Source organism: Schistocerca americana, chromosome 5 (genome assembly GCF_021461395.2).
Source record: "Schistocerca americana isolate TAMUIC-IGC-003095 chromosome 5, iqSchAmer2.1, whole genome shotgun sequence".
Lineage (NCBI taxonomy): Eukaryota > Metazoa > Arthropoda > Insecta > Orthoptera > Acrididae > Schistocerca > Schistocerca americana.
In genome coordinates this window covers 664,895,152-664,921,640 of record NC_060123.1, presented here as the reverse complement: position 1 = coordinate 664,921,640, position 26,489 = coordinate 664,895,152, and the positions used below count along the sequence as shown (strand labels likewise).

The following is a 26,489-nucleotide window of genomic DNA, read 5'->3' as shown; positions in this document are numbered from 1 at the left end:
GGCACTAACTTGCTGAAATGTAAGCCCATGATGAGGGGCAACAAAATGGGTCGTAGAATATCGCTGCCCGGCGACGATAGGTGTCTTTTATAATTGATCATGCCGCTGAGAGGCGGCACGGCGTAGGCATTCTGTGGGTTTTGTTTCCAATTCGTGTTGCCTATAACCCAGTCACCTACTCTGCGTGAGAGGCAATAGGCCAGCTTTCTAAACTACACTGTAAGAAAGAAAGAAAAAACATACACAGCACTAAAGAATTACCCGAAGTGGACGGAAATCGGCAGATGTGAGGTACTTGTGGAGGGACCTGCACACAATCCTCCAAACGTTCCCAGTTGGCGAGATGTACGGTGACCTTGCTGGTCGAGGTAGGGTTTGGCAAGCTCGTCGTGTGCAGCCAGGCACTAACTTGCTGAAATGTAAGCCCATGATGAGGGGCAACAAAATGGGTCGTAGAATATCGCTGCCCGGCGACGATAGGTGTCTTTTATAATTGATCATGCCGCTGAGAGGCGGCACGGCGTAGGCATTCTGTGGGTTTTGTTTCCAATTCGTGTTGCCTATAACCCAGTCACCTACTCTGCGTGAGAGGCAATAGGCCAGCTTTCTAAACTACACTGTAAGAAAGAAAGAAAAAACATACACAGCACTAAAGAATTACCCGAAGTGGACGGAAATCGGCAGATGTGAGGTACTTGTGGAGGGACCTGCACACAATCCTCCAAACGTTCCCAGTTGGCGAGATGTACGGCGACCTTGCTGGTCGAGGTAGGGTTTGGCAAGCTCGTCGTGTGCAGCCAGGCACTAACTTGCTGAAATGTAAGCCCATGATGAGGGGCAACAAAATGGGTCGTAGAATATCGCTGCCCGGCGACGATAGGTGTCTTTTATAATTGATCATGCCGCTGAGAGGCGGCACGGCGTAGGCATTCTGTGGGTTTTGTTTCCAATTCGTGTTGCCTATAACCCAGTCACCTACTCTGCGTGAGAGGCAATAGGCCAGCTTTCTAAACTACACTGTAAGAAAGAAAGAAAAAACATACACAGCACTAAAGAATTACCCGAAGTGGACGGAAATCGGCAGATGTGAGGTACTTGTGGAGGGACCTGCACACAATCCTCCAAACGTTCCCAGTTGGCGAGATGTACGGCGACCTTGCTGGTCGAGGTAGGGTTTGGCAAGCTCGTCGTGTGCAGCCAGGCACTAACTTGCTGAAATGTAAGCCCATGATGAGGGGCAACAAAATGGGTCGTAGAATATCGCTGCCCGGCGACGATAGGTGTCTTTTATAATTGATCATGCCGCTGAGAGGCGGCACGGCGTAGGCATTCTGTGGGTTTTGTTTCCAATTCGTGTTGCCTATAACCCAGTCACCTACTCTGCGTGAGAGGCAATAGGCCAGCTTTCTAAACTACACTGTAAGAAAGAAAGAAAAAACATACACAGCACTAAAGAATTACCCGAAGTGGACGGAAATCGGCAGATGTGAGGTACTTGTGGAGGGACCTGCACACAATCCTCCAAACGTTCCCAGTTGGCGAGATGTACGGCGACCTTGCTGGTCGAGGTAGGGTTTGGCAAGCTCGTCGTGTGCAGCCAGGCACTAACTTGCTGAAATGTAAGCCCATGATGAGGGGCAACAAAATGGGTCGTAGAATATCGCTGCCCGGCGACGATAGGTGTCTTTTATAATTGATCATGCCGCTGAGAGGCGGCACGGCGTAGGCATTCTGTGGGTTTTGTTTCCAATTCGTGTTGCCTATAACCCAGTCACCTACTCTGCGTGAGAGGCAATAGGCCAGCTTTCTAAACTACACTGTAAGAAAGAAAGAAAAAACATACACAGCACTAAAGAATTACCCGAAGTGGACGGAAATCGGCAGATGTGAGGTACTTGTGGAGGGACCTGCACACAATCCTCCAAACGTTCCCAGTTGGCGAGATGTACGGCGACCTTGCTGGTCGAGGTAGGGTTTGGCAAGCTCGTCGTGTGCAGCCAGGCACTAACTTGCTGAAATGTAAGCCCATGATGAGGGGCAACAAAATGGGTCGTAGAATATCGTTGACATGCTGTAAGGGTGCCGCTGATGACAACCAAAGGTATCTTGCTATGAAATGTAATGGCACCCCAGATCCTGATTGTCGACCCGTATGGCGGGCGCCAATCAGGTTGGTATCCCACGGCTGTCCGGGGTGTGTCCAGACACATCTTCGCTGGCCATCGGGACTCAGTTCGAAGCGGGACTCACCACTGGAGACAGTTCTATCTCAGTCAATGATTCCAGGCCGAATGCGCCCGACACCATTGCAAACTGGTTTGTAGGAGTACAGAGGTCAACGGTGGTCGGCGCTCAGCCCCCTCTCTGTGAACCTCCTACTAATGGCCCTTGTGATCGCTGAAGCACCAGTTGCACGTCGTATCGACGGTAATGATGAACCCCGGGCTCTGAGTGCCTCCCTGACGATCACGTGGTCCTCACGTTCTGTCGTCTCTCTAGGTCGACCGCTTCCTTTACTGACGCTGTGCTCGGCCACGGTTCACCCTTTCCTGCAAATACCGTCGAGTCGTGGTATCGCTCCTGTTCAAATGTCGAGCGATTCGCCAATTACTCCAACTACCTGCTTTGAGCCCAACTGCACGTCCTCTGTCAGATGCTAACATCTCCGTATATTGTCCTCGCGCCTGTCTGCAAGGCATACACGTACATACTGTCCAACTGAGTACACAGAATGAAATTTGCAAACACTCTGTGGCCTGGTATCGACATGTTTACTATCGTTGCCAGCAGTGCGGTGAAATTGCATTCACCCATTGGCCGCCAAAGTTCACAGTTCTGCAATTTCCATCAATACCAGTGTGAATATCAATTTGTGACCAATTTGCGTAACTTCTTCGTTGTGCATCTTTTTTTGTCTTTCTCCGCTTAGAAACTCAGCCTTAAGATTTTTCTTGTTGGAAATCGCTCTATCAATTTACTGGGGCAGGTAGTATGAACATGCAGCTCACCTGATTAGTAGACTCAATTCATTCGGCGAAAACACGTCGTCTCAGGGGGCCGAATTCAAAGAAAAGACGCAAAGCGTCGCCAGGAAGCGTCAGGGAACGTTTTAACACTAATAAAAGTTGTTTCCGTTGACATGATCTGTCACCGATAGAAGTGCATCGCAAGGACTTTGTTCGCCAACGACTCATTTGTCCTAATTACATCTACTGTGTTGAAGGAAATGGCATATGCTCGTTGTTTAAAAATTCCCATATCGCGCGAGCGTTTCGTGAATGATCGTCCCAATTGTAACATTCCTCTTTTCCCTGCAGAATCCTGTTTTTCGACGTAATCTCTATCCAATACAACGGCCTTCGCCATCTTAGACATACTGGGAAGGCCTATCTGCCCGCATGGGACGACTCTACTGGTCGACGTCGCAGCCGACGTCTTTCTGCATCAAGAACTTACCCATCATCCACGTAGTGCTTCCCGCAGAGTGCATCCTTCATTGGGCCAACCATATGGTAGTTAGAAGGTGTGAGATCCGGGATCTAGGGTGGTTGAGGAAGAACAGTCCAGTGAACTTCTGTGAGTTCCTCTCAGGTACGCAGAGTTGTGTGAGGTCTTGCGTTGTCGTGGAGGAGGAGAAGTTCGTTTGCATGCTTGTGTGGCGCCGAGCACGGTGAAGTCGTTTCTTCAATTTCCTGAGCGTAGCATAATACCTGTTGAAAAAAATGAGGTGACTTTTCAAATTGCGCGGGCAACGCACATTCGACTATCGATCTTTTTTTTTGTTATGTTGGTACACATGTCCCGAGCATATGTTCACAGTCACAAGTGTATAGCATACTTTGTTTGTTTCTGACAGATGGAAAGGTTAGACGTCTTTTTTAGTGTGCTCGGCGATTTTCGATTATTATAAAAAAAAAATGGAGCGAAGAATTTGCATCAATTTTGTGTGAAAATGGAAACAAGTGCTCTAAAACACTTCATATGTTTACAGTGGCATACGGTGAGTGTGCTCTAAGTTAAAAAAAAATATTTACAAGTGGTACAAGCTCTTCCAAAATGCCCGAAAAGATGGCAATGACGAATCTCGCTCTGGACGCCCCAGCACATCAACAATAGATGATAACGTCGAAGCTGTGAAGAAAATTGTTTTGAAGAATCGTCGAATTACCATAAGAGATGTTGCTGAAGATGTTGGCGTATAGGTCGGCTAGTGTCGTGCAATTTTTTCGGATGTTTTGGGCATGAGACGTGTGCCAGTGAAGTTTGTTCTAAAACTTCTTCATTTTGATCAGAGGAACCGTCGCACGAACATCGCTCAGGAGCTCTGGAATGACGTCAGTGGTAATCCTGTTTGCTCAAAAGAGTCGTAACTTGTGACGAAACGTGGGTTTACGGTTATGACGTCGAAACCAAAGCCCAATTGTCCCAATGGAAGCATGCTGGAGAGCCGAGACCGATAGAAGCACGCAAAGTTCAATCAAATGTCAAAGTTTTGCTCACTGTTTTGTCCAATTACCGTGGTGTAGTGAATCATGATTTTTTGCTTCAAGGTCGTACGGTCAATAAGGAGTATTGCTTTCTCGTTATGCGCCGTTTGCGAGAAGCAATACGCAAAAAAGTCCGCATCACGACATTGTACTTATTCATCGTTGCTTGTGAGAGATTTTTTGGGTAGAAACAACAATCGTGTCTCAGCCACCATATTCGCCGGATTTGGCCCCCTGCGACTTTTTCCTGTCCCCAAAACTGAAGACGCCTACGAAAGGACGAAGATTTTCAACGACTGAGGAAATGAAAACTGCATTGCTGGAAGTGCTCAAGGCTGTACCAAAAAGTGCTTATGAGAAGTGCTTCGCGGATTGGAAGAAGCGTTGTCAAAAGTGTACTTTATCTGAGGGGGGCTTACTTTAAAGGAGACATTATGAATATTGATGAATAAATAAGTATTTTTAGGACATCAAACAGAACAACGCCTTCAGAGCCCTAAAAGACCGACGCCATGACTTTACCGGCTGAGGGTGCGGCTTTGAGCTTTTTCTTCGTAGGAGAGGTTTGTTTCCGGTTCAAAGTGCTGAGTTTCATTACCTGTGACGAGGTTCGACAGAAAATTATCGCCATCATCCTCGCAACGCGCAACCAAATCTGGAGAGTTGGTCCTTCGTTGCTCTTTATGGTTTTCTGTTACTCGGCAAGGAAATCAGTGGGCACACACCTTTGAGTACCCCAACTGGTGGACGAGTATGTCAGCACTACCAACAGAGACGAACAGTTGAGCAGCAAGGTGTTTGAATGTGATCCGTCGATCATCCTCTAATGAGAGTGTCCGCACGTTCCAACATTGCAGGAGTGAGCTATGTGCTGCCGGCCGGCAAGCGGGAGATCGGACAGGATTACGGAAGGACCTTGTTGCGATTGTGACTGACGTCTCGCCCAACGACTCACTGTGCTTTTTTTGTTCACTGCGAGATCTCCGTACATTCTGTAAGCGCATATGACTAACTGCAATGCTCTGGTTTTCTGCCTAAAGAAACTCAATGACAGCTCTGTGCCTGGAAGGCACCTCCATTTTCAAAGCTATGTATAGCGCCGCCACCTATCGGAACCTCATGAAGCTACAGAGGATAACGTGAATATTCCACGATGTCCCACAATAAATACCGCATTTTTTCAACAGAACTGTCCGAGAAAAAAAATGTGTTGCATTACTTACTGAACGCCCGTCGATCATTTTATTGCAGTTGTTGAAGTCAAGGAAGTCCGACGGATTATTTTCGGAGTGAGAGAGCAAGAAATGTAACGATAATTATATCTGGTAACGCTAGAATACTTGTCTTCACTCACATGATGTTCCAGGCAGACACCATCAATGCAGACAACACTCAAAGCAGCACTAACCGGTGAAAGTCAAAGCACTGCTTCTCATGACGAAGATACGACAAGTGATGGGCTATCGTGAATTAAACCTGTCGTAGTGAAGAGCAGTATACCAATAATGGAGATCATTTAGATGATATTCTGAGACAAAGATCACAACCTGAAACCCAGGCAACACCTACAAACTGCTGCAGTCGCAGGTTCTAATCCTGCCTCGGGCATGGGTGTGTGTGATGTCCTTAGGTTAGTTAGGTTTAACTAGTTCTAAGTTCTAGGGGACTAATGACCTCAGCAGTTGAGTCCCATAGTGCTCAGAGCCAACACCTACAAAATTTTCAAACACCCTCGCAGTAACATGATTTAGTAGATCAATTACGATGACAAATTACAGGAAACTGAAAATGAGCTTTCGTTAACAAAATAAAAAAAACGCCAAACGTAATGAAGACAGTGATGATCTGTTTTTCATGTGTTCGTTGTGACATCTGTGTGCATAAAAGCTGAATATACATGTAAAACTAATGAACGCCCACATAAGGGAAGAAGAGCAGCGGATCTTCATTTAACAATATTCATCATCTGAAACTTTCATCTCTTCTGTATATACCACTGCAGTCGAGAACAATACTATGGGTTTGTGTTGCAGTGAATTCAGATTTTCATTACCTTTGACAACTTCTTTTCTAAACACTTCGTTTGAAATTTTTGTATATGCACATTGAACGAATAAAGCACGTACTTTAAAGTAACTGCCAGACAGCCTTCGGGTGTCACAGTTTCTCTGAAGGTGCTCTATTTCTTCAAGCGATCTTCAATAGGTGTCAGTAGGTATCCAAAAATATATTTACTAATTGTAAAATAGGCGAAATGATGCTCATCATTTTCTTGCATGTCCTTATCCAGGGTGATTCAAAATCCCTATTACTGGCTTCTAGGTGTCGTAGAGAGAACTTAGTAGATGAAGTTTTGAGGAGGAAGTGTCCAGAAATGTACCGTTTGGATGGAAAATCGGTTTGAAGATCGGATCACTTTCAAACCTGCCGCTTCGTGGTACGCACACAAGCTGGTAAGCAGTGGCGGATTTTAAATTTCTGCGCGCTGAGGCACACTGTAACATTTGCGCCCCTCCAAAAATATGTTTCAAATAATAACTTTTGTGTCATCTCATTGTCACTGTAGGCTTGTTACATGAGAAGCAAGGAGAGGATTTTGCTTGGTGACCGGTATCCTCTTTCTGTAACACAACTGCTCACATACATTAATAGGGTTCTTTATGTATCAGAACAGAAAATTACTTATCTTTAAGCACATTGTTGTGGTACAAGCTATTCTGTAATAGACCACATTAGCCTCACTGCTAGTGAAGTACAAGTCCGCTATGCACATTACTCTGGTCGCCAGGTACTGACTGTCTCTGAACTAGAGGCTGAGCTAACTGTGACTGTGACTCCCATTGGGCTGCGGCTGATGACTCGACTCGTCGATTCACTGGGTGACCGACTGACTGGGCCCTCCAGTCCATAGCGGCGATCTAAATACTGGCAGTTGAGAGGGCGTTGGGGGCACGTTGCTTGCAAGTCTGTCTTTGGCCTCTCTCCAGACAGGCACAATGCTTGTGCCTACTATGGATCTTCTCACAACCTCTTTGCCACCTGGTGTGCTGGCGACAGCTTACACCAGCACAATAACTACATAGTTTTTAAATCACAATGAATGTGTTCTAAATTTCTACTAAAAATCGCATTATAACCTGAAGTTTTTAAAATTAATATGAAGAAATAAACAAAACTCACCAATCAGCCAAATTTTTGCATGGCTTTGATGGCAGCAAACCCATTAATCATGTCCTCATAGTGTTTCGGGGTGTTGATGGTCGAACTCGAGACTCCAGATGGCTGAGCTGAAGCCGGGGCCCACTGCGCCGCTTATCGTTAGGTGGCCGAGCAAGTTCAATAGCGTCAGGGGCAGTGCAGAGTGATACGGCGGTATTTGGAAGCATTGCTTTATTTACCTACTTTACAGAAGCGTAATGTCGGTGCGGCGCCCGTGCGCTGTTCCGCAAGTCTGGCGGTCTCAGCATTTCTAGACTGCTGACACTGCTGCTGCGGTCATCGAGGCTGCCCGACGATAGAAGTCAGCAGCACTCACCCGGTCGCCGCTCGCCGAGGCATAGCAACAGGCGACGTTCCATCCACAATCCGGAGACTGTTGCAGTCCCTGGTACCCGCCGCCCTCAGCTCTGTTTGGCCTGCTCTGTCTGACCGTGGGACGAAGCTGGTTGTACTGGTCACCTGTGGCCCTCGGGCCTTTGCTGCTCCCGGGGCACGTCCGGACTCGAACCCGCGCCCTCCTGGACGCTGTGCCACAGCTTGCCAATAGTGGTGCTTGCCAAATGGCAACACCCACTGCCGTCTACAACACTGTTTCAGCGTTACTGCACCTCCCACAGCGTACTCCTCACCTGCACCCTGGTACGTGAGATGGGGAGCGAATGTGGCCCGACCTGGAATTGCTGCAGACCGTTGTCACTGCCCTCCTTCAGGCAGACCGTGCAATCTCCAAATAACCGGCTGCAATTCCCTCCCACCCCAGTCTTGCGTCCCCCGGAGGCAGAATACAGCCCAAACAAGTACATAGAAATAAAGAACAGGTTACACAGAATATTCACAGCATCACTGCCAGACTGCCCCTATAAGCCTAGATCAGGTCCGACCCGACTCTCGACTGACCTGGCGCACACTTGTCTCTAGTTAAAATTGCCCATCTATTTATATTGCTTTTTCCCTCGCTTCTGATTAGTGTCAGAGAGAGACAAAAACTATGGCAGGGGTAAATTCCCATATGTCAGCCATTTACACATCGCCCTCCTGGCTCTGGCCTACTGCCTCACCTCCTACATCGCAATAACTTAAAGCAACGCTGCAGTTTCCTGCCTCGTTGTTGCACCACTCAGAACACATTGTGTGTGCAATAACTCCATCGCAGCTCCATGCCATGTTTACCCTGTCTGGCCTACTGGCTGCCGACTATTGCTACGGCCCCAGACTTTATCGCCCAGCTGTGCCTTTACTGAATTTTAAGAGAATTCCCCTTTTATACGACTAATACTAATACTAGCGCAGCAATAGTTGAGACGGTCGTCAGTTAGCGGGTCAGCTTCCATTTGAATAACAGAAAAGGTGTTCAGTCTCTCTTCAGACAAGGTAGAGTGCAGGAACGATTTCAATCTTTTAAGAGCCGAAAACCAGCGTTCTGCTGAACAATTTGTAAGAGCTATAAATAGAGCAATGTCAGCATTCGGAAGCATGGACTTCCTAGAAATTTAGTTATTTCGACTCATACATCACTAATCTCACAAGACTTCACAAGTGCTGTGGAATGCACACATTCTCTTGGGAAGGGAGGTTCTAAATCAGTTTCATATGATGCTTAGAGTTTTGCTGTGCATCCAGAAATAACGTCTGGTGAATTATTCTAAAGTTTACTGGAAACTGAGACGGACCCTAACAGTGTTTTATAACTTGCCTGCCTCCACACTAATTCAGCATACAAGTTGTCGAGTATTGGGAAAAATGCTTCGACTCTAAATTTCTCTCACCCAGTCAGAAAAACTTCTTCAGTGTCCGCTTCTTCACCAATATGAAGTTTGCCCTTCCTTGATCTTTTGCTGGTGCATTCGTAGTCCATATCAGTCATAATCTCTATGGATTTATTTTCGTAACAGTCGCTAAAGCTACGAATAGAGTTAATAAACCCTACAAGTGATTCATATAATTCGCACACTATTTCAGTATCAATATTTACACTTTGCAATTTCATATTTATGCTATTAAATCTCTGGAGTATGCCCTCCCAAACTGTCATCATAACTACTGTCTGTAGTGTACTGAGCTGATTCAGTAGAGCAGGAGCACTATTTCGCGCAAGTAGTTTCTGGGAGGTATTATTGGGAACATGTGTGAGGGCATTGATAACGTTCTCAAAACTTTCTTTTACACATGCTTCCTCTCTTGGTGACCGACGTGTTTCTCATAACCTTTTAACTGTTTTCCGTCCTAGTTTCATGAAAGGAAGAAGTTGATCACAGCTTTGTGTAGAACCACAGAAAAAATTGTAAACGTTTGTCACTAAACTGAAAAATGAACATGCTTCCTGCAGCAGTTTGCAGCACAGGTACCGACTAAATTCAAAGAACGTGCTACACAAGGCACAGAATACGCCTTTGGCTTTCGTACTTTAATGCGTACCTGCAAACCGGTGTAGGTTCCTGACAAGTGGTTTGCACCGTCTTATGACTGGCCTGTACAGTCAGTAATATCAATGGAATTTGTATACAGGGCTTTCTCTAGGGCCTCAGCTAAGTTTTCAGACTTGTGCCCCAAGTTTGATAAAAACAGAAGGAAATGCTCAGCCAGATCACCATCCTCGTCCACATATCTTAATACGAAAGGTAACTGATCAATACGTGAAATGTCTGCACTGGACTCTACTATTATAGCCGCTCATGATTGGCATCACGTTCTCTTCACCCACGAGTGTCGCATATGCCTTCCACCAGACAATCGTCGGAGATGTGTTTGGGGGCAACCTGGTCAGGCTGAGCGCCTTATACACACTGCCCAGCGAGTGCAGCAAGGTGGAGATTTCCTGCTATTTTGGGGTGGCATTATGTCGGGCCGACGTACGCCGCTGGTGGTCATGGAAGGCGCCGTAACGGCTGTATGATACGTGAATGCCATACTAAACCGATAATGCAACCATATCGGCAGCACATTGGCGAGGCATTCGTCTTCATGAACGACAATTCGCGCCTCCATCGTGCATATCTTGTGAATGACTTCCTTCAGGATAACGACATCGCTCACCTAAAGTGGCCAGCATGTTCTCCAGACATGAACCCTATCAGACATGCCTGTGACAGATTGAAAAGGGCTGTTTATGGACAACGTGACCTACCAACCGCTCTGGGGGATCTACGCCGAGTCGCCGTTGAGGAGCGACAACTGGACCAACAATGCCTTGATGAACTTATGGACAGTATGCCACGATGAATACAGGCATGCATCAATGCAAGAGGACGTGCTCCTGGGTATTAGAGGTACCGGTGTGTACAGCCCTCACCACCACCACCTCTGATGGTCTCACAGTACGGCGGTACAACATGCAATGTGTGCTTTCCATATGCAATAAAAAGGGAGGAAATGATGTTTATTTTGATCTCTGTTCCAATTTTCTGTACAGGTTCCAAGAACTCTGGGAACCGAATTGAAGCAAAACTTTTTTTGATGTGTGTGTGTGTGTGTGTGTGTGTGTGTGTGTGTGTGTGTGTGTGTGTGTATACAGGTTGAGGAAGTTAAGTCATAACACCCCTTGTATCTCCCCAACCGTAATAGATACAAAGATGCCGTTTGGATAGTGAATTGCAGGGGCAGGGGCTACTTGAATACATCACATTTCATGTTTGCGCTATTTTTTATTACAGAGATATGAGGCCATCTTTGTTTTTTTAAATGGAACCGTATGTTAAATTTTAGCGTAACATGATGGGCTTAAAAAGACGGTTTCAAATATGTGTGTATCATAATATTTAGGCGAATAGTTTTTGAGACACAGATATGTTCTCATATCGTGTTCGTCCTTCGAAGCGGCGTTGTCCAGTGCGACCTTTCGTGTTGTGTAGAGTACATGGTAAACGTCGCGAATCCGTCCTTACACAAACACGCCCATTTATCCGACAATAGTAATACATACTGCGATATTTTGCGCAAAAATTAACTGATGATGTCGCGCAAATATTATTCAGTTATTTGACAACTGTGGCACCAAAATAGTAGACAACATACAGTATTAAAATACTACAAGATGTTAATACATTTTAAGTAACAAAAATACAATTGTAAATGAGGAGGCTCTTATTGGTCACAATTATTTCGTACATATGTGTTTTTTATTTGAAAATATTTACTATTTATCACAATACGAAGCAAATACTCACAAAGATGCAAAATACATACTGTACGTGATACAAAACTTAGCATTTGCTCAAAATGCTTGCCCTCTGCTGCAATGCACATTTGTAGTCGCCGTTCGAATAATTTGCGAATGGCTGCGAGGGTGTCACGTGAGATATCAGCGCTCGCTTCAATGATACGTTGCTTCATATCGTCTGGCGTAGTTGATATTTGAGCACACACTTTGTTTGATTGCTCCCCACTGAAGAAAATCAAGAGGGGTCAAATCAGGAGATCGGGTTGGCCACTTCACTTCAGCACGTCATCCTGTCCAACAATCCGGGAACTTCTCATTTAACAGCTCTGTAGCCACACTGGAAGAGTGAGCAGGACAGCCACCATGTTGGAACCACATGCACTGACGCGTAGTTAGTGGTACCTCTTCCACCAAAATGGGCAGAACGTTTCGCAGAAACTGTGCATAGTTATTGCCATTTAGTATACCCGGAATGACGTACGGCCCCACAATGACATTTCCGACGATGCCGCACCACATGTTAGCACTTCACAGTTGCTTATGCTGTACCTGTCGAAGCCGTTTAGGGTTCTCTATGCAAATTCACTCTACCGTGGTTGGCGAAAGTCGCTTCATCAGCAAAAAGCACCCGTTGAAAAAACATTGGATCATCTTGTAGGCGCCGAAGTGGCCGTGCGGTTAAAGGCGCTGCAGTCTGGAACCGCAAGACCGCTACGGTCGCAGGTTCGAATCCTGCCTCGGGCATGGATGTTTGTGATGTCCTTAGGTTAGTTGGGTTTAACTAGTTCTAAGTTCTAGGGGACTAATGACCTCAGCAGTTGAGTCCCATAGTGCTCAGAGTCATTCATCTTGTAGGCACTGCAGAGCAAACCGGCAAAATTCCTGGCGCCGTTCGAAATCCACACCGGAGAGTGTTTGATGTAATGAGAGGTGAAACGGGTGAAATCTAAGCCGGTGCAATATGCATAGAACACTTCTCTGACTTATACCACATTCCGAGGCGATATGTCGCGACGAAACAGTAGGGTCGTTATGCGCCAACGCTAGAACGCCCTCTTCATGTACCTCGCCAGTTGCTGTTTTCTGCCTTGTCCTCTGTATGGCGTTCCATGATCCTGATTCAAGTAGTTTCTTGCCAATACGTGCAAGAAGCTGGCGCGTAGGACGCTCACCATGAGGATACAGCTCTCCATATCGCTTTATTGCTCTAACAGCATTTCTTCTGCTTTCACCATACACTACAAGCATACCTAACTTTTTTTCGTTGGTGTACATGTCTGCTCCAAGAAACTGTTACAGAAATGCGATGTCTCATTACCCCAGCAGCACATTTATACCCTTCTCTTCAACTACCTCGTATGTCACCTTGCGGGGTTATCGAGAAGCAGGGAAACAACGCCTTCCCTGTTAAGTTCCTCAGTGGTCAACAGGAAAGGTCGCACTGGATAACGCCACTTCGGAGGACAAACACGATGCGAGAACATATCTGTATCTCAAAACGTATTCGCCTAAATATTATGATATACACATATTTGAAAGGGTCTTTTTAAGCCCTTCGATTTACGCTAAAATTTAACGTAGGGTTCCATTTTTGAAAAAGCAAAGATGGCCTCATATCTCTGTAATAAAAAATAGCACAAACATAAAATGTGATGCATTCAAGTAGCCTCTGTCACTGCAATTCACTGTCCAAACGGCATCTTTGTATCTATCACGGTTGGGGAGATACAAGGGTTGTTTATTTATTTATTTATTTGTGTTACGACTTAGCTTCCTCACCCTAGTGTGGATAGTCAACAAATGAATAAAAGACTTCAGTTTGCTTTCCCAGTTGTGGTTAATGATAAAATTGAACAGTTACTCTTGTAACTAAACAGAAACAGCTAGTCATTTGGAACTTAGTTTTGCCAACTACGTTATTTTATATTATAGTCTTATCGTTTCCATTCTCTTAACGCATAACGATACAGTTCATCTCCCTCTCTTTCCAGAAATATTTTTATGTTAGCGGCAAAAGTCTGTTGCTCTCCGATTTAATCATACAGCCAAGTAATTTATAGAAATCCACAGAATCCAGGTAAGGTTCATTTCACAACAATTCCCGCAAACGTGACGTCATTTTGGTGTTATAATATCGAAGACTGCGTGATCGACTTTCGGTACTAGCATTCGATACAGACCTCTACCAAGATTTCATGCGCGCATACCGGAGGTTTACAAAAACACGTTCTTGGAATGGTTTATTATAACTATTGCTATCATAAAATGGCAAGTAATGATTTTTTTTACAGTTAATGCTTTTATAGAAGAGTGTTCTCCTAGGAATGAGTTATTATCGTCAATAATTTACAAATTACGAATGAAACACACTTGTTTCACTTGTTTTATAAATTGCAGTATTGCCGGGGAGTGTCTCCCGACAGTACGCACTTGGCTGTTTTGACGTTTACTGACCGGAAGTTGGTCTCACGTGACGAGGCATCCTGTTCGAAGACGCCATTCAAGTTGATGTTTATTATGCTGATAACCAATGTTTACACAGACACAGTAAAATTGGCTTCACTTCTATAAAGAGTGATAACACACTTAGTTCTAAGACACAGGCACTGCTTGCGATTATGGGAGTAACTTTCTGAGCAGTATGTGATCCGTTTACACTTAATTCTTCTTTCGGTTTGTCACAGAAAAGATTATTTCACTGGAATAAAAAAACGATAGAACGATAGATCACAGTATTTTTGGGCCATGTAGCATTATCCATTACAGTATATCTAAGCTCAGAGTAAACACTTTCAAGCTTTTCAGCTGTCAAGTTGTAATGTTTACGGAAGTTTTTTTTATTTTGCTGGAAGCTAATGACTGTTCAGGTGTAGCCATGATCTTTTTTCACCATACAGCATTCCTTATGCAGGTTCTCAACAGGGCTGGAACTATACTGTGGCTACTTAAAAGCCGCTTTTCGTCGTCCAAAATATTAAAAATACTTCATATTCCCTGGTTTGGTCCCCCTACATGTGAATGCGAAATAAACCGAGGTAGCAAACTTACGAGCAGAATAGCCTTGTGTTAAGTTTTTAACCACATTTATTTTCCATATTTAACGCACATTTCGTTATAACAACTAAGATCCACAGAAAAAAAACCGACACTAATCGACTGAATATTTCGGCGTATCTGTACGCACATATATCAATTACGTAAATTTCAATATGGGCCTACTGCGGAACTTTTATACTATTCTGTTTATTGAACATGAAGGACTAAAAGATAAGATAGAAATTACTTCAAGCTTAACTAATTCCTTCAGTCTTCACGGTTGAAACTGCATGAAAACCGTCCTCGCAGCCAAGTCACGTGACTTCCGGCAGCCAAACATCAAAACAGCCAAGTGCGTACTGTCGGGAGACACTCCCCAGTATGCCGTTTCAGAGTAATGCATCATTGAAAATTTATCGCAAACATATCAGCATTAACATTAAATGTCAATAACGTATCAGCAATACAAACCTTCAAGGTACAATATGATAACCAAAATCGGAGTTTTAACTTCGCACCGTAAAGTGCTAGTGTAATGAATGATCTCGTAGTTTCTGGAGCCGAAAGTTGTTGGTTTGCATCCCGTTACATGTAATTTTTTTCATGTTTTCATTGTTAACACGTTCTGTTAGTTTCTCATGAATGTAATACAAGTACGTTCAGCAATGTTTGTTGGCTGTTATTTACATTCAGTCTTATTTGAGAACGAAGGATGAAATAAATATTTAGCAATTTCCGAGTATGAGGTTAGGCAGAGGCCGTAGAGGACAGCTTAAAATTGCTGTGACTGAAACGATCAACAATATAATTCATATTCTTCCTTTTCGCAAATATTTGGCTCTTTATTTCTGAAAACGAGGCACCTTTAGAGTGTGTGGTCAGGCAGTAACCTAAGCGACAGTTTAAATTGCTGCGATTGAATGGAGGAGCATTTACCACAGAACAACAAGAAAAGAGAAGCTCAACTCCCGTGTTAAAAGAGGGCAACACCACAGTCTAACGTAACAGTCGCGACTCTTCGCCCCGATTTTGTTGCCTACAGCGTCAGCAGCGCCCCAAGCGGCCGGTAGGTTAAACTGTGAGTTCGGCGCGATCGTGAAAGCGAATAGTGATTGTTTATTTTGATTTATACAATGGTTTTTACCATCGGGAGCGTTTGTAATAAATTGCAGCAACAACAGGAAGAAGACACCACAGCTGTCTTTTTTTTAGGTTTCCTAAGGATCCTGAGAGGTATATACCATCATGTTACTAAACTCTATCGTCAGGACTCACTTGCAAACTATATGTGTATAAATGATGAATGTTTCGTTTTAGGAGCAGAAAATGGCTAGTTAATAGCAGACGAGAAGACCTTATGAAGAAAGACCCAGTTTACCTGTATAATAATATTAGGTTTTGTTCGCTACATTTCGAACAAAAAAATGGTCCAAATGGCTCTGAGCACTATGCGACTTAACTTCTGAGGTCATCAGTCGCCTAGAACTTAGAACTAATTAAACCTAACTAACCTAAGGACATCAGACACATCCATGCCCGAGGCAGGATTCGAACCTGCGACCATAGCGGCCGCTCGGCTCCAGACTGTAGCGCCTAGAACCGCAAGGCCACTCCGGCCGGCACATTTCGAACAAAACCAGTTCATGAACGCAGACAATAACAAACTCGTGTGGAATGCAGTACCCACACTGTTTGACATTACAAATAAGCCACCTCAACTGACGATGAAGAGGAAACTAACACAAAGATTCGACAGTTTTTATTGCCATTTCAAAAGCTATGAAGACAAATTTGGAAACTTGGTTATTTGCAGTGAAAATGTTTGTTTATTTTTGAGGGATTGTGAAAATCAGATGGCTTCAGTTTTTGATGAACATTCTCACAAGAAAAACTGTGGTGAATTATATGTGGACTTGTTGATGGCTATCCCAAGTTTTCCTCCTGGATGTTGTGAAGAAACTAAGCTGCTGTTGATCAAGATATTTGTTAAAGTGAGACTCGTTTACCGGCTCAAATATTGGAATTAAGACTTAGTTTCTAACAACAAGAAAGCAAATAAGAAGCTGAAGAGGTTGGCTCATTTGGCTGCTGATTTCTTTGGTATGTATTTCATTCACTTCTGTTGTTAGTCACTTAATTTTCGTTGCTTCTTTCATGTGATGACATTATTTTGTTAGTACCTTGTTCACTGACAGATTGTTTGAAAATTAATCAAATATTTTGTTTTTCGTGATAGGTAATGTAATCAAATCATTATAATGTTTTCAGCATATTTCTCCCACTATTTGGCAGTTGCATGTCCCACTTAGAATAATATAAAGATGTAGGTCGTACTTGTGGCAACAGGCGACAATGAGAAACACAGTAGGCCTACAGAACGATAAACGAGCTGTCGATCGCTTTTGCATGTAGAGATACATGTCTGTGCTTCTTACATGTGAAACTGTATTTTTATATTCTTTTGATATCAACGTGGTAAGCTGCAATTCTGTCCAATGTCACAAGTGTTTCTTCACGAATGTGTAGTAGTTTGCCACTCTATTAATGGTTTTTGTCCGTACTTGCGCTTATTTTAGAATCATTTTTAGAAGGATATATGCCTTCTGATACTAAACAAAGCCTTGGAGGCAAGAAAATAACTCAAAAAATTCGGAAATGACGTAGGAAATGGATGCAAACAAACATTATGCTTACGACGCGTCTGACGTTCACCTTACCTGCCGCTTGGAGCGCTAGTGTCGCTCCATCTGTCGAACGGCAACAACTTTTACACCAGTGAGTGTCGCGACTGTTACGTTAGACTGTGGCAACACTGACCGATAGCAGCGCCCCTAGTGGTACGGAGGTGAACTAAAAAAGGAACCTTGCAGAACTAGCACTCCTGAAAGAAAGGATACTGTGGAGACAAGGCTTAGCCACAGCCTGGAGGATGTTTCCAGAATGAGATTTTCACTCTGCAGCGGAGTGTGCGCTGATATGAAACTTCCTGGCAGATAAAAACTGTGTGCCCGACTGAGACCCGAACTCGGGACCTTTGCCTTTCGCGGGCAAGTGCTCTATCCTTTCTTTCAGGAGTGCTAGTTCTGCAAGGTTCGTGGAGAGCTTCTGTAAAGTTTGGAAGGTAGGAGATGAGATACTGGCAGAAGTAAAGCAGTGAGGACCAGGCATGAGTTGTGCTACGGTAGCTCAGATGGGAGAGCACTTGCCCGCGAAAGGCAAAGGTCCCGAGTTCGAGTCTTGGCCGGGCACACAGCTTTAATCTGCCAGGAAGTTTCAAAGGTTATAGTGTTTAACATCCCATCCACAATGAGGTCATTGGTGAGAGAGCACAAGCTCAGATTTGGGAGTATGGGGACGTAAGTCGACGATGCCCCTTCAGAAGAGCAAGATCAACATTTTGGGGAAATCACAGGAAACCTAAATCTGGATGACAGGATGAGAATTGGATTGTCATCCTCCTGAATGTGAGTCTAGTGTGGTAACCACTGTGCCACCTTGCTCCGTCTCCACAAGGAAAGGGGCCAGTGTAAGCAGAAGGAGAGTATGCTCTCCAACAGGTGGGTGAACCCAACCTGTGTGATATCTCAGCCAACAATGCCACATGAAATTTAAATTTTTACTGTGTTATAACAACTCTGGCCAAAGCCTTAGGCGAAATAAATTCCACCAAATGCACAACACCGCTTTAAGCATTAACTCAATTAGTTCATTCATGTTGCACATTCCTCTGATCCCTTACAAACATTTCAATAGCCAACAATGATGGTAATAACTATGAAAATTCCAAAAGAGCAAACTGTATAAATAAATAATTTGTGCAACAGTCTTGAGTTACCATCGTTTTAGTATTGACATAATTTGTATGTACATTTTGTATCGATAAATATATGAATGTGATCAAAAGATATGCAAGTTATAAGTGTAGGTGTAGAAAAAATTGTAGGTAAAATATTGATGTATCATGGTGTATCCTAGAATAGTGTATTGCATTGTGTATTAGACAGTCAGAGCATAGCACTGACTATTTTCATTTTAATGTTGAGCAAGTTTGAAATTTTATCACATAATTGTGACAAAGTGAAGAACTGACTGGGATGAAGAAACTAATTCCTCAAACTGGGAGGGTCCCAGTTAAAGAGGGATGTCTGTTAGCTCTGTTTACAACTTTTATTTGAAATATTTATCTATTCCTTTTGTGCTGCATGATCCATGTTGTATGATGTATCTCTCAGATGAGGACCAATATGTTTCTGTATTTGCACACACTCAGTAGAAAATTATATTAGAGATTAAATAAAATGTAGAATGAACTGTATGGTTACTGTCAGTGTTAATAGATTTCCTACCACAAGTGCATCATTTATTAATGGAAGTACTGTTAATTCTATTATCTATTATAATTTAACCAATAAACTATTTACAATGGTGTGTACGTGCTAATAATAACATTGTTTTGTAGTGTGCTGATGATTACGCCTGCTGTGACGGTTGCTGCCTCTCAGGAGTATGTGAGTACAGTGAGTATATCACATATAAACCATTACAGCTTCTCAAAGTAATAGAAAGTTAAAACATTCACACTCCTCGAGAGCTGATGAAAATTACTTTAGTGTATTTGAATGAATCTTTGAATTATTCTCCCTTTCCTAACTTAGGTACTTCTTATGATCAGCTTCAACAAATCCTCCCTTCCAATTCTAGGAAGTTTATCTGCATCTAAGACGTCAGAAGCTATATACACATTTTTAGAACATTGTGACTAGTTACAGAGGTCCTTGTGTTCACATGTTAGCAAGCATGATTAAAATAATTACTCACTAATGTTAAAATTTGTGTGAAGCTACAATTATCACACATGTCTGAGAGAACAGGACATATGCCCATATTCTGAGTTCTTTCATCATCATGCTACTTGTAACATGGGAACTTCCATTTGTAATACTATGCTTTCGTAGCTTCCAAGTGCCTTAATGCTAGACCGTAAAGAAAAATATTACTACAATAATGGAAACTCATAACAGAAATATGAACAATTAAAAAACATGCACATGCATGTACACAAAAACACACACACACACAGACACACACACACACACACACACACATGCATGCACACACACACACACACACACACACACACACACACACACACACACACACACACACACACACACATGTTGGTGTAACAAAAGTCATGGTATACCATCTAATATTGTGTTGGACTTCATTTTGCCTGGCGTAATGCAGCAGTTCGACGTAGCATGGACTGAAAAAGCCTTTGGAAGTCCCCTTCAGGAATATTGAGCGATGCTGCCTCTGTAGCCATCCATAATTGCAAAAGTGTTGCCAGTGCAAGATTTTGTGCACAAACTGACCTATCAGTTATGTTCCATAAACGTTCAATGGGATTTACGTCAAGCGATTTGGGTGGCCAAATCATTCACTCTGATTGTGCAGAATGTTTTTCAAAACAATCATGAACAATTGTGGCCTGGTGACATATTTGGGAATATCATGCTCTTGAATGACTGCCAACAGTCTCCAAGTAGCTGAACATATGAACACTAAATACTTTCAACTGCCAAAATAGCTAAAATCATTTATTCATATAGATGACCAGTTTTGGCAATTCTCTGTTTCCACCTTCTGATCTGAAGATGGCAACAGAAAATTGCCAAAACTTATCATCTGTATTGATAAATGACTTTTAGCGATCTTGACAGTTGAAAATTTATTCAGTTTTCATAAAACTACAGGTTGCCCCCACACTAATGATGTCAGAAGTGTATAGCTTGAACATAATCATTTCCAGTCAGTGATCAGTTCAGTTGGACCAGAGGACCCAGCCCACACTGTTATGAAACTAGAGTGCCTTGTTGACAACTTGGGTCCATGGCCTCATGGGGTCTGTACCTCACTCAAACCTAACGATCAGCTCTTACCAACTGAAATCTGGGCTCATCTGACCAGGCCACAGTTTCCAGTCATCTAGGCTCCAACCGACATGGTCACGAGCACAGGAGAGACGCTGCAGGCAAAGTCGTGCTGTTAGCAAAAGCACTCACATCGGTCTCTGCTGCCATAGCCCGTTAACACTAAATTTCACTGCACTGTCCTAACGGATACATTCAGCATTGTTGCTTGTCTATTAGCAGTGACAACTCTACACAAACGCTGCTGCTCTCAGTCATTAAGTGAAGCCATTGGCCACTACGTTGTCTGTGGTGATAGTATTCTCTTGTCAGTGTGGATCTCAGAGTACTGAATTCCTTAACAATTTCTGAAACAGGATGTCTCACGTGTCAAGCGCCAGCTACCATTGTGCATACAAATTCTGTTAATTCCCATTGTGTAGCCGTAATCATGTCTGAAACCTTTTTGCATGAATCTCGTGAGCACAAATGACAGCTCTGCCAATGCACTGGCCTTTTATATCTCATTTATGCAATGTTACCACTGTCTGTATATGTGCAAATCACTGTCCCATGACTTTTGTCACACAGTGTACACATGCACATGCACAGGTACTATTACCCATCTTGTCAGTCTAGGATGCTCCTGTGTACTCTGAAGCAGAATGAATATTCAAATGGTGCAACTTTTTGTTTATGAGCCCATTTACTATTCAGTTCCTCCAATGTATGGTGTAGCATTGCCTTTACTTATTTTTATTACTTTCACTCTATATACAGCAAGTACTCAATTATCCAAGTTAATACAGACCTGTGAATGCACTAACAACTGAAAACATGGATAATTTAAAATTCGCGTGTTTTTACTGGAAACTGCTGTTTACTGTATTTGTAAAACATGGTAATGTCAGATTTGAAAGCCCACTTCATTACTTACACATTACTTCTTGTAAAATGACAACTTATCTTAAAAATTAAATCTAAAACACACAGTATTTTGTGTCACTTGTTTTCAGTTCACTTTCAGGAAATACTTGTCTAGTTTTCTAATGTTTTCTATATTATAATATTTCTGCTCTGGTTCAGAGTTAAGCATCAAAAAAGTTTAGTAATGGAACTGACAAAAGCAGCAATATTATGAGGAAAGACAAGATATATTGATAAAGAAAATGAAATGAATAAAAGTTTTACTTTAAATTTGACATAGCTGATTTACAACAAATTGTAACTGGACTTCGTAAATCATGAAATGATAATGAAGGCAGTTTCTATGATTGGTCATGCAGATTTACGTATAGGCTGCTACAATGGTGACCAATTAATCATATCATCTCAACAATTTGTTGAATGTATTCTAATCTCTGGCTTAGTTTGTACCCTATATATCTCCCTTCTAATACCTTGAAAGATATTCTCTGATGACTGCCCAGCCAGTTATGTTTGCTGATGATATTTCAGAACTCTTTGAAAAGCAAAATGTTTGAGAAGTTCCGGAATGGTGTTATAAACACACTCAGCAACCTAGATACATTATTTCAACAAAATGGCCTTAAACTTAACTTTTCAAAATCCTTGTTTACACAATTTAGAACTAAACAATCAAAAATAGCATTGTGTATAATACTGCATGCATATATAAAGATAATGCACTGTTACATCATAAGAAAAAAAATTTAATAATATTACTATGGCCATCATTTGAGTAGTCGGACTGTTTAATATTATAACATTGTGTATAATATTGTATAGATATATAAAGATAAGGTACTGGTGCATCATAAGAAAAACAATTTAATAATATTGCTATGTCCAATATCAACCTGTTCTGGTAAAAATTAGTTATGTAATTATGTATATCATAAGGCAAAAATTGACATGTCTCCTGTACAGCATGATCAGATGATCTACAAATGTATGTTATGAGACAAATAAAATACAAGTACCTATCATCTTGTTCCATCTTCTACTGAGCGTTTTCCATACGTTCCATTCTTCACAAATTCTGCGGAGAACATCCTCATTCTTAATCTTATGTGTTCTCCACATAATCCTTGTTTCTTATCTTAGTCCACCTAATTTTCAATGTCCTCCTACAGCACCTCATCCCAAAACACTCAGATTCTCTTATATCCAGTTTTCCCACAGTCCCTGATTCACTACCACACAATGCTGTGCTCAAAACATACATTCTAAGAAATTCCTTTCTCAAATTAACGGTTATGTATGATACTAATAGACTTGTTTTGTCCATGGATGCCATATTTGCCTATCCTGCGCTACTTTTTATATCCTCTATACTTCACCCACCATGTGTTATTTTGCATCTGAGGTAATGGAATTCCTTACATTCACTGATTTCATGTTCACCAGTTTGATGTTAAGTTCATCACTAAGCTGATTTCTGTTACTCCTAGCTACTTTTGTCTTTCTTCAGTTTACTCTCAGTCCATATTCTGCAGTCATTATATGGTTCATGCCATTAACAGGTCCTGTAATTCTTCTTCACTTTCACTGAGAACAGCAGTCATCATCATCATCATCATCATCGTCATCATCTCAGCCTTTTCCCACGTCATGTCGGGTCAGCATTGCTTTTCTGGATCCTTCTCTCCTGTAAATGCCTATCCAATGCTTCTTCTTTGAGCCATCCTTTCGCCCATAATTCCCCTGCTATCTTGCCTTTCCATCTCAATTGCGGTCTTCCTCTTCTCCTTGGCCCTTCGATTTCTGGGTCTTCAATTCTTCTCCCCAAGTAGTACTCCACTCTTCTCTGCACGTGTCCATACCATCTTAGCCTACTTTCTTGGATCTTCTTCCCTGTGGGCCCCACTTTCACTGTTCCCCTGATGTACTCTTTCCTTAGTCTATCTTTTTGTGTCACCCCACTCATCCACCTTAACATTATCATTTCTGCCACTTCCATATTTTTCTCTTGGGGTTTTGTAATTGGCCAAGTTTCTGCCCTATACAGCATCACAGGCCTTGCCACAGACTTGTAAAGCTTTCCTTTTATTCTGCAGCTAACCTTCTTATCACACAGTACTCCGCTCAGTTTCCTCCAGTTCATCCATCCACTATTTATCCTGTGCTGTATTTCGGCCTCCAGTCCTCCATCACTTTGCATATAAGAGCCTAGTATTTTAATTTCTTGACCAGCATCAGTTGTTCTCCTTGCAGGTTAATATATAGATCTTTGGCATCCTTTGTACCCATATACTCTGTTTTCATCCTGCTAATTCTCATTCCCCTTTCCTCTAGAGCTTTTCTCCACTGTTCAAGCTTGTCTTGAAGTGCCTCCTGGGTGGGTTCACAGATTACAACATCTTCAGCAAACATCATGGTGCCTCTTTTTTCACATCTTTGACTAGTAGATCCATGACAAGGTCAAAGAGATATGGGCTGAGAGCAGATCCCTGATGTAGACCTACTCTCACTGGAAATGCCTTTGTTGCACCTGCACTGCTCCTGACTTGTGTCATTGCACCTTCCTACGTGTCTTCTATCACACTGATATAGTTTTTGGGCAGGCGTTTACTTCTCAGACATCTCCATATCACTTGCCTCGGCACTCTGTCATTTGTCTTCTCAAGATCGATAAAGGCCATGTGCAGTTCGGTTTGTACTTCTCTGTGCCTCTCCATCAGTTGCCTTAGTGTAAATATTGCGTCAGTTGTTCCTCTTCCCGGCAAAAATGCAAACTGTTCTTCATATACTCCAGTTTCTAGATGCAACCTCTTCTCCATTATCCTTTCCCAGATCTTCATTGTGTGGGACGTCTGTTTCATCCCTCTATAATTGCCACAGTTTTGGATATCCACTTTCCCCTTGTATATGGGAACCAATATACTGTTTCTCCATGCATGCGACGTTCTTTCTCCTTTCCAGATCTTCTGCATGAGATCCCAGAGAATATCAGTTCCCTATTCTCCCAGACTTTTCCATGCTGGGATTTGGTCTGCCCCTAGAGCCTTCCCATTTTTCATTTTCTTCTGCTGAGAACAGCAGTATCATCAGCAAATCTTATCATTGACATGTTTTCATCCTGATTTCTAATCACTCTTTAACTTTTCTGTATTTCCATCATCGCTACTTCATTGTATAGATTAAAAAATAGCAGTGAAAGACTGCATTCCTGTCTCACACCCTTCTTAGTCTGAGCACTTACATTCTTGGTCTTCCATTCTTATTGTACTCAATAGATTCATGTGCATATTGCATATTATCCGTCTTCCACCATAGCATACCCCTGTTTTTCTCAGGATTTTGAACATCTTGCACCGTTTTACATTGTCAAATGCTTTTTCTGTGTTGACAAATCCTATGAACATATCTTGATATTTTTTAAGTCTTGCTTCCATTATCAAATGCACTGTCAGAACTGCCTCTCTCTTGCAAAATCCAAAAGCCAAACTTGATTGTGATCTAACAGGTCCTCTGTTTTTCCCATTGTTCTGTATATTGTTCTTGCCAGCAGCTTGAATGCATGAGATGTTGGGCTGACTGGGCAACAGTTCTCACACTTATCTGCCCTTGCTGCTTTCAGGATTGTGTGGATGTTCTTTTACCAAATGTCTGGTGGTGTATTTCCAGTCTCATAGATTCTGGATACCAACTTGAGCAGTCATTATATTGCTGTTTGCCCCAATAATTTTAAAAGTTCTGAAAGTATGTTATCTATTCCTTGTGCCTTATTTGTTTGCAGCTCTTCCAAAGCTCTACTAAGCTCTGACTCTAATACTGGACTCAATATGTCTCTCCTTTCGACTCTCATTTCTTCTTCTGTCATGGCACCAGACAACCCCTCTCCTTTGTTGAGGCCTTTAGTATATTCTTTCCACATATCTACTCTCCTCTGCATTTAACAGTGGAATTCCCATTGCATTCTTAAATGTTGCTGCCTTGCTTGTAACTTCATCAAACATTATTCCAACTTTTCTCTATGGTCCTCCCAAGATTACTTTTTCTATTTGTTTACTTTTATGTGCAGCCATTTCTCTTTTCCTTTTCTGCACTTCATATTTATCTCATTCCTAAGTGACACATTGCTGTATTCCTGGCTTCCCATGAACATTTTTGTATTTCCTTCTTTCATTGATCAATTGAAGTATTTTTTCTGCTACCTGAGGATTCTTGGCCATTACATTTGTTGTGTGTATGTTTGTGTGTCCAACATTTGTCATTGCCCTTTTTACATATGTCAATTTTTCTTCAACTGATCTGCCTACTATGGTATTTACCACAAAATCTGCAACCATAGATAGTTTCAAATGCATCTTATTAACTGTATTTAACATCTCATTAACATCAAGGTCTCTTTAAATATACTTACTTACTTTAGTGGCCCATGTCTTTCGTCATTGATTGTTCCAAATGATTCTCATAACCTTCAGTGTAATCTTCATCATTACTAAATTGTGATCATAGTGTACATCTGCCCATGGGCGTGCTTTACAATCCAATATCTGATTGCAAAATCTTTGTTTGACAATGATGTAATCCAGCTGGAATCTCCCTTTATCTCCAGGACTTTTCCAACTACACCTCCTCCTCTTGTGAGTTTTGAACAACATATTCACAATTACTAACTGCCATTTGTTGCAGAACTCAATATCTACTGTTGCTCTCCCACTCGTTCTACCAAGTATATAATCTCCCATTACTCAACTTCTATAACTTCTT

The 26,489-nt window shown here is 42.4% G+C and overlaps 1 protein-coding gene across 1 annotated transcript in view; it reads left to right on the top strand.

Annotated features, from left to right (window-relative positions):
• LOC124616620 overlaps nt 1-26,489 on the top strand; it is a 175,493-nt gene that overhangs the window by 141,898 nt on the left and 7,106 nt on the right. Inside the window, exon 3 of the mRNA XM_047144944.1 lies at nt 19,358-19,415. Within this exon, the coding sequence (XP_047000900.1) occupies nt 19,358-19,415 (58 nt within the window). The remainder of the gene's footprint in view (nt 1-19,357; nt 19,416-26,489) is intronic.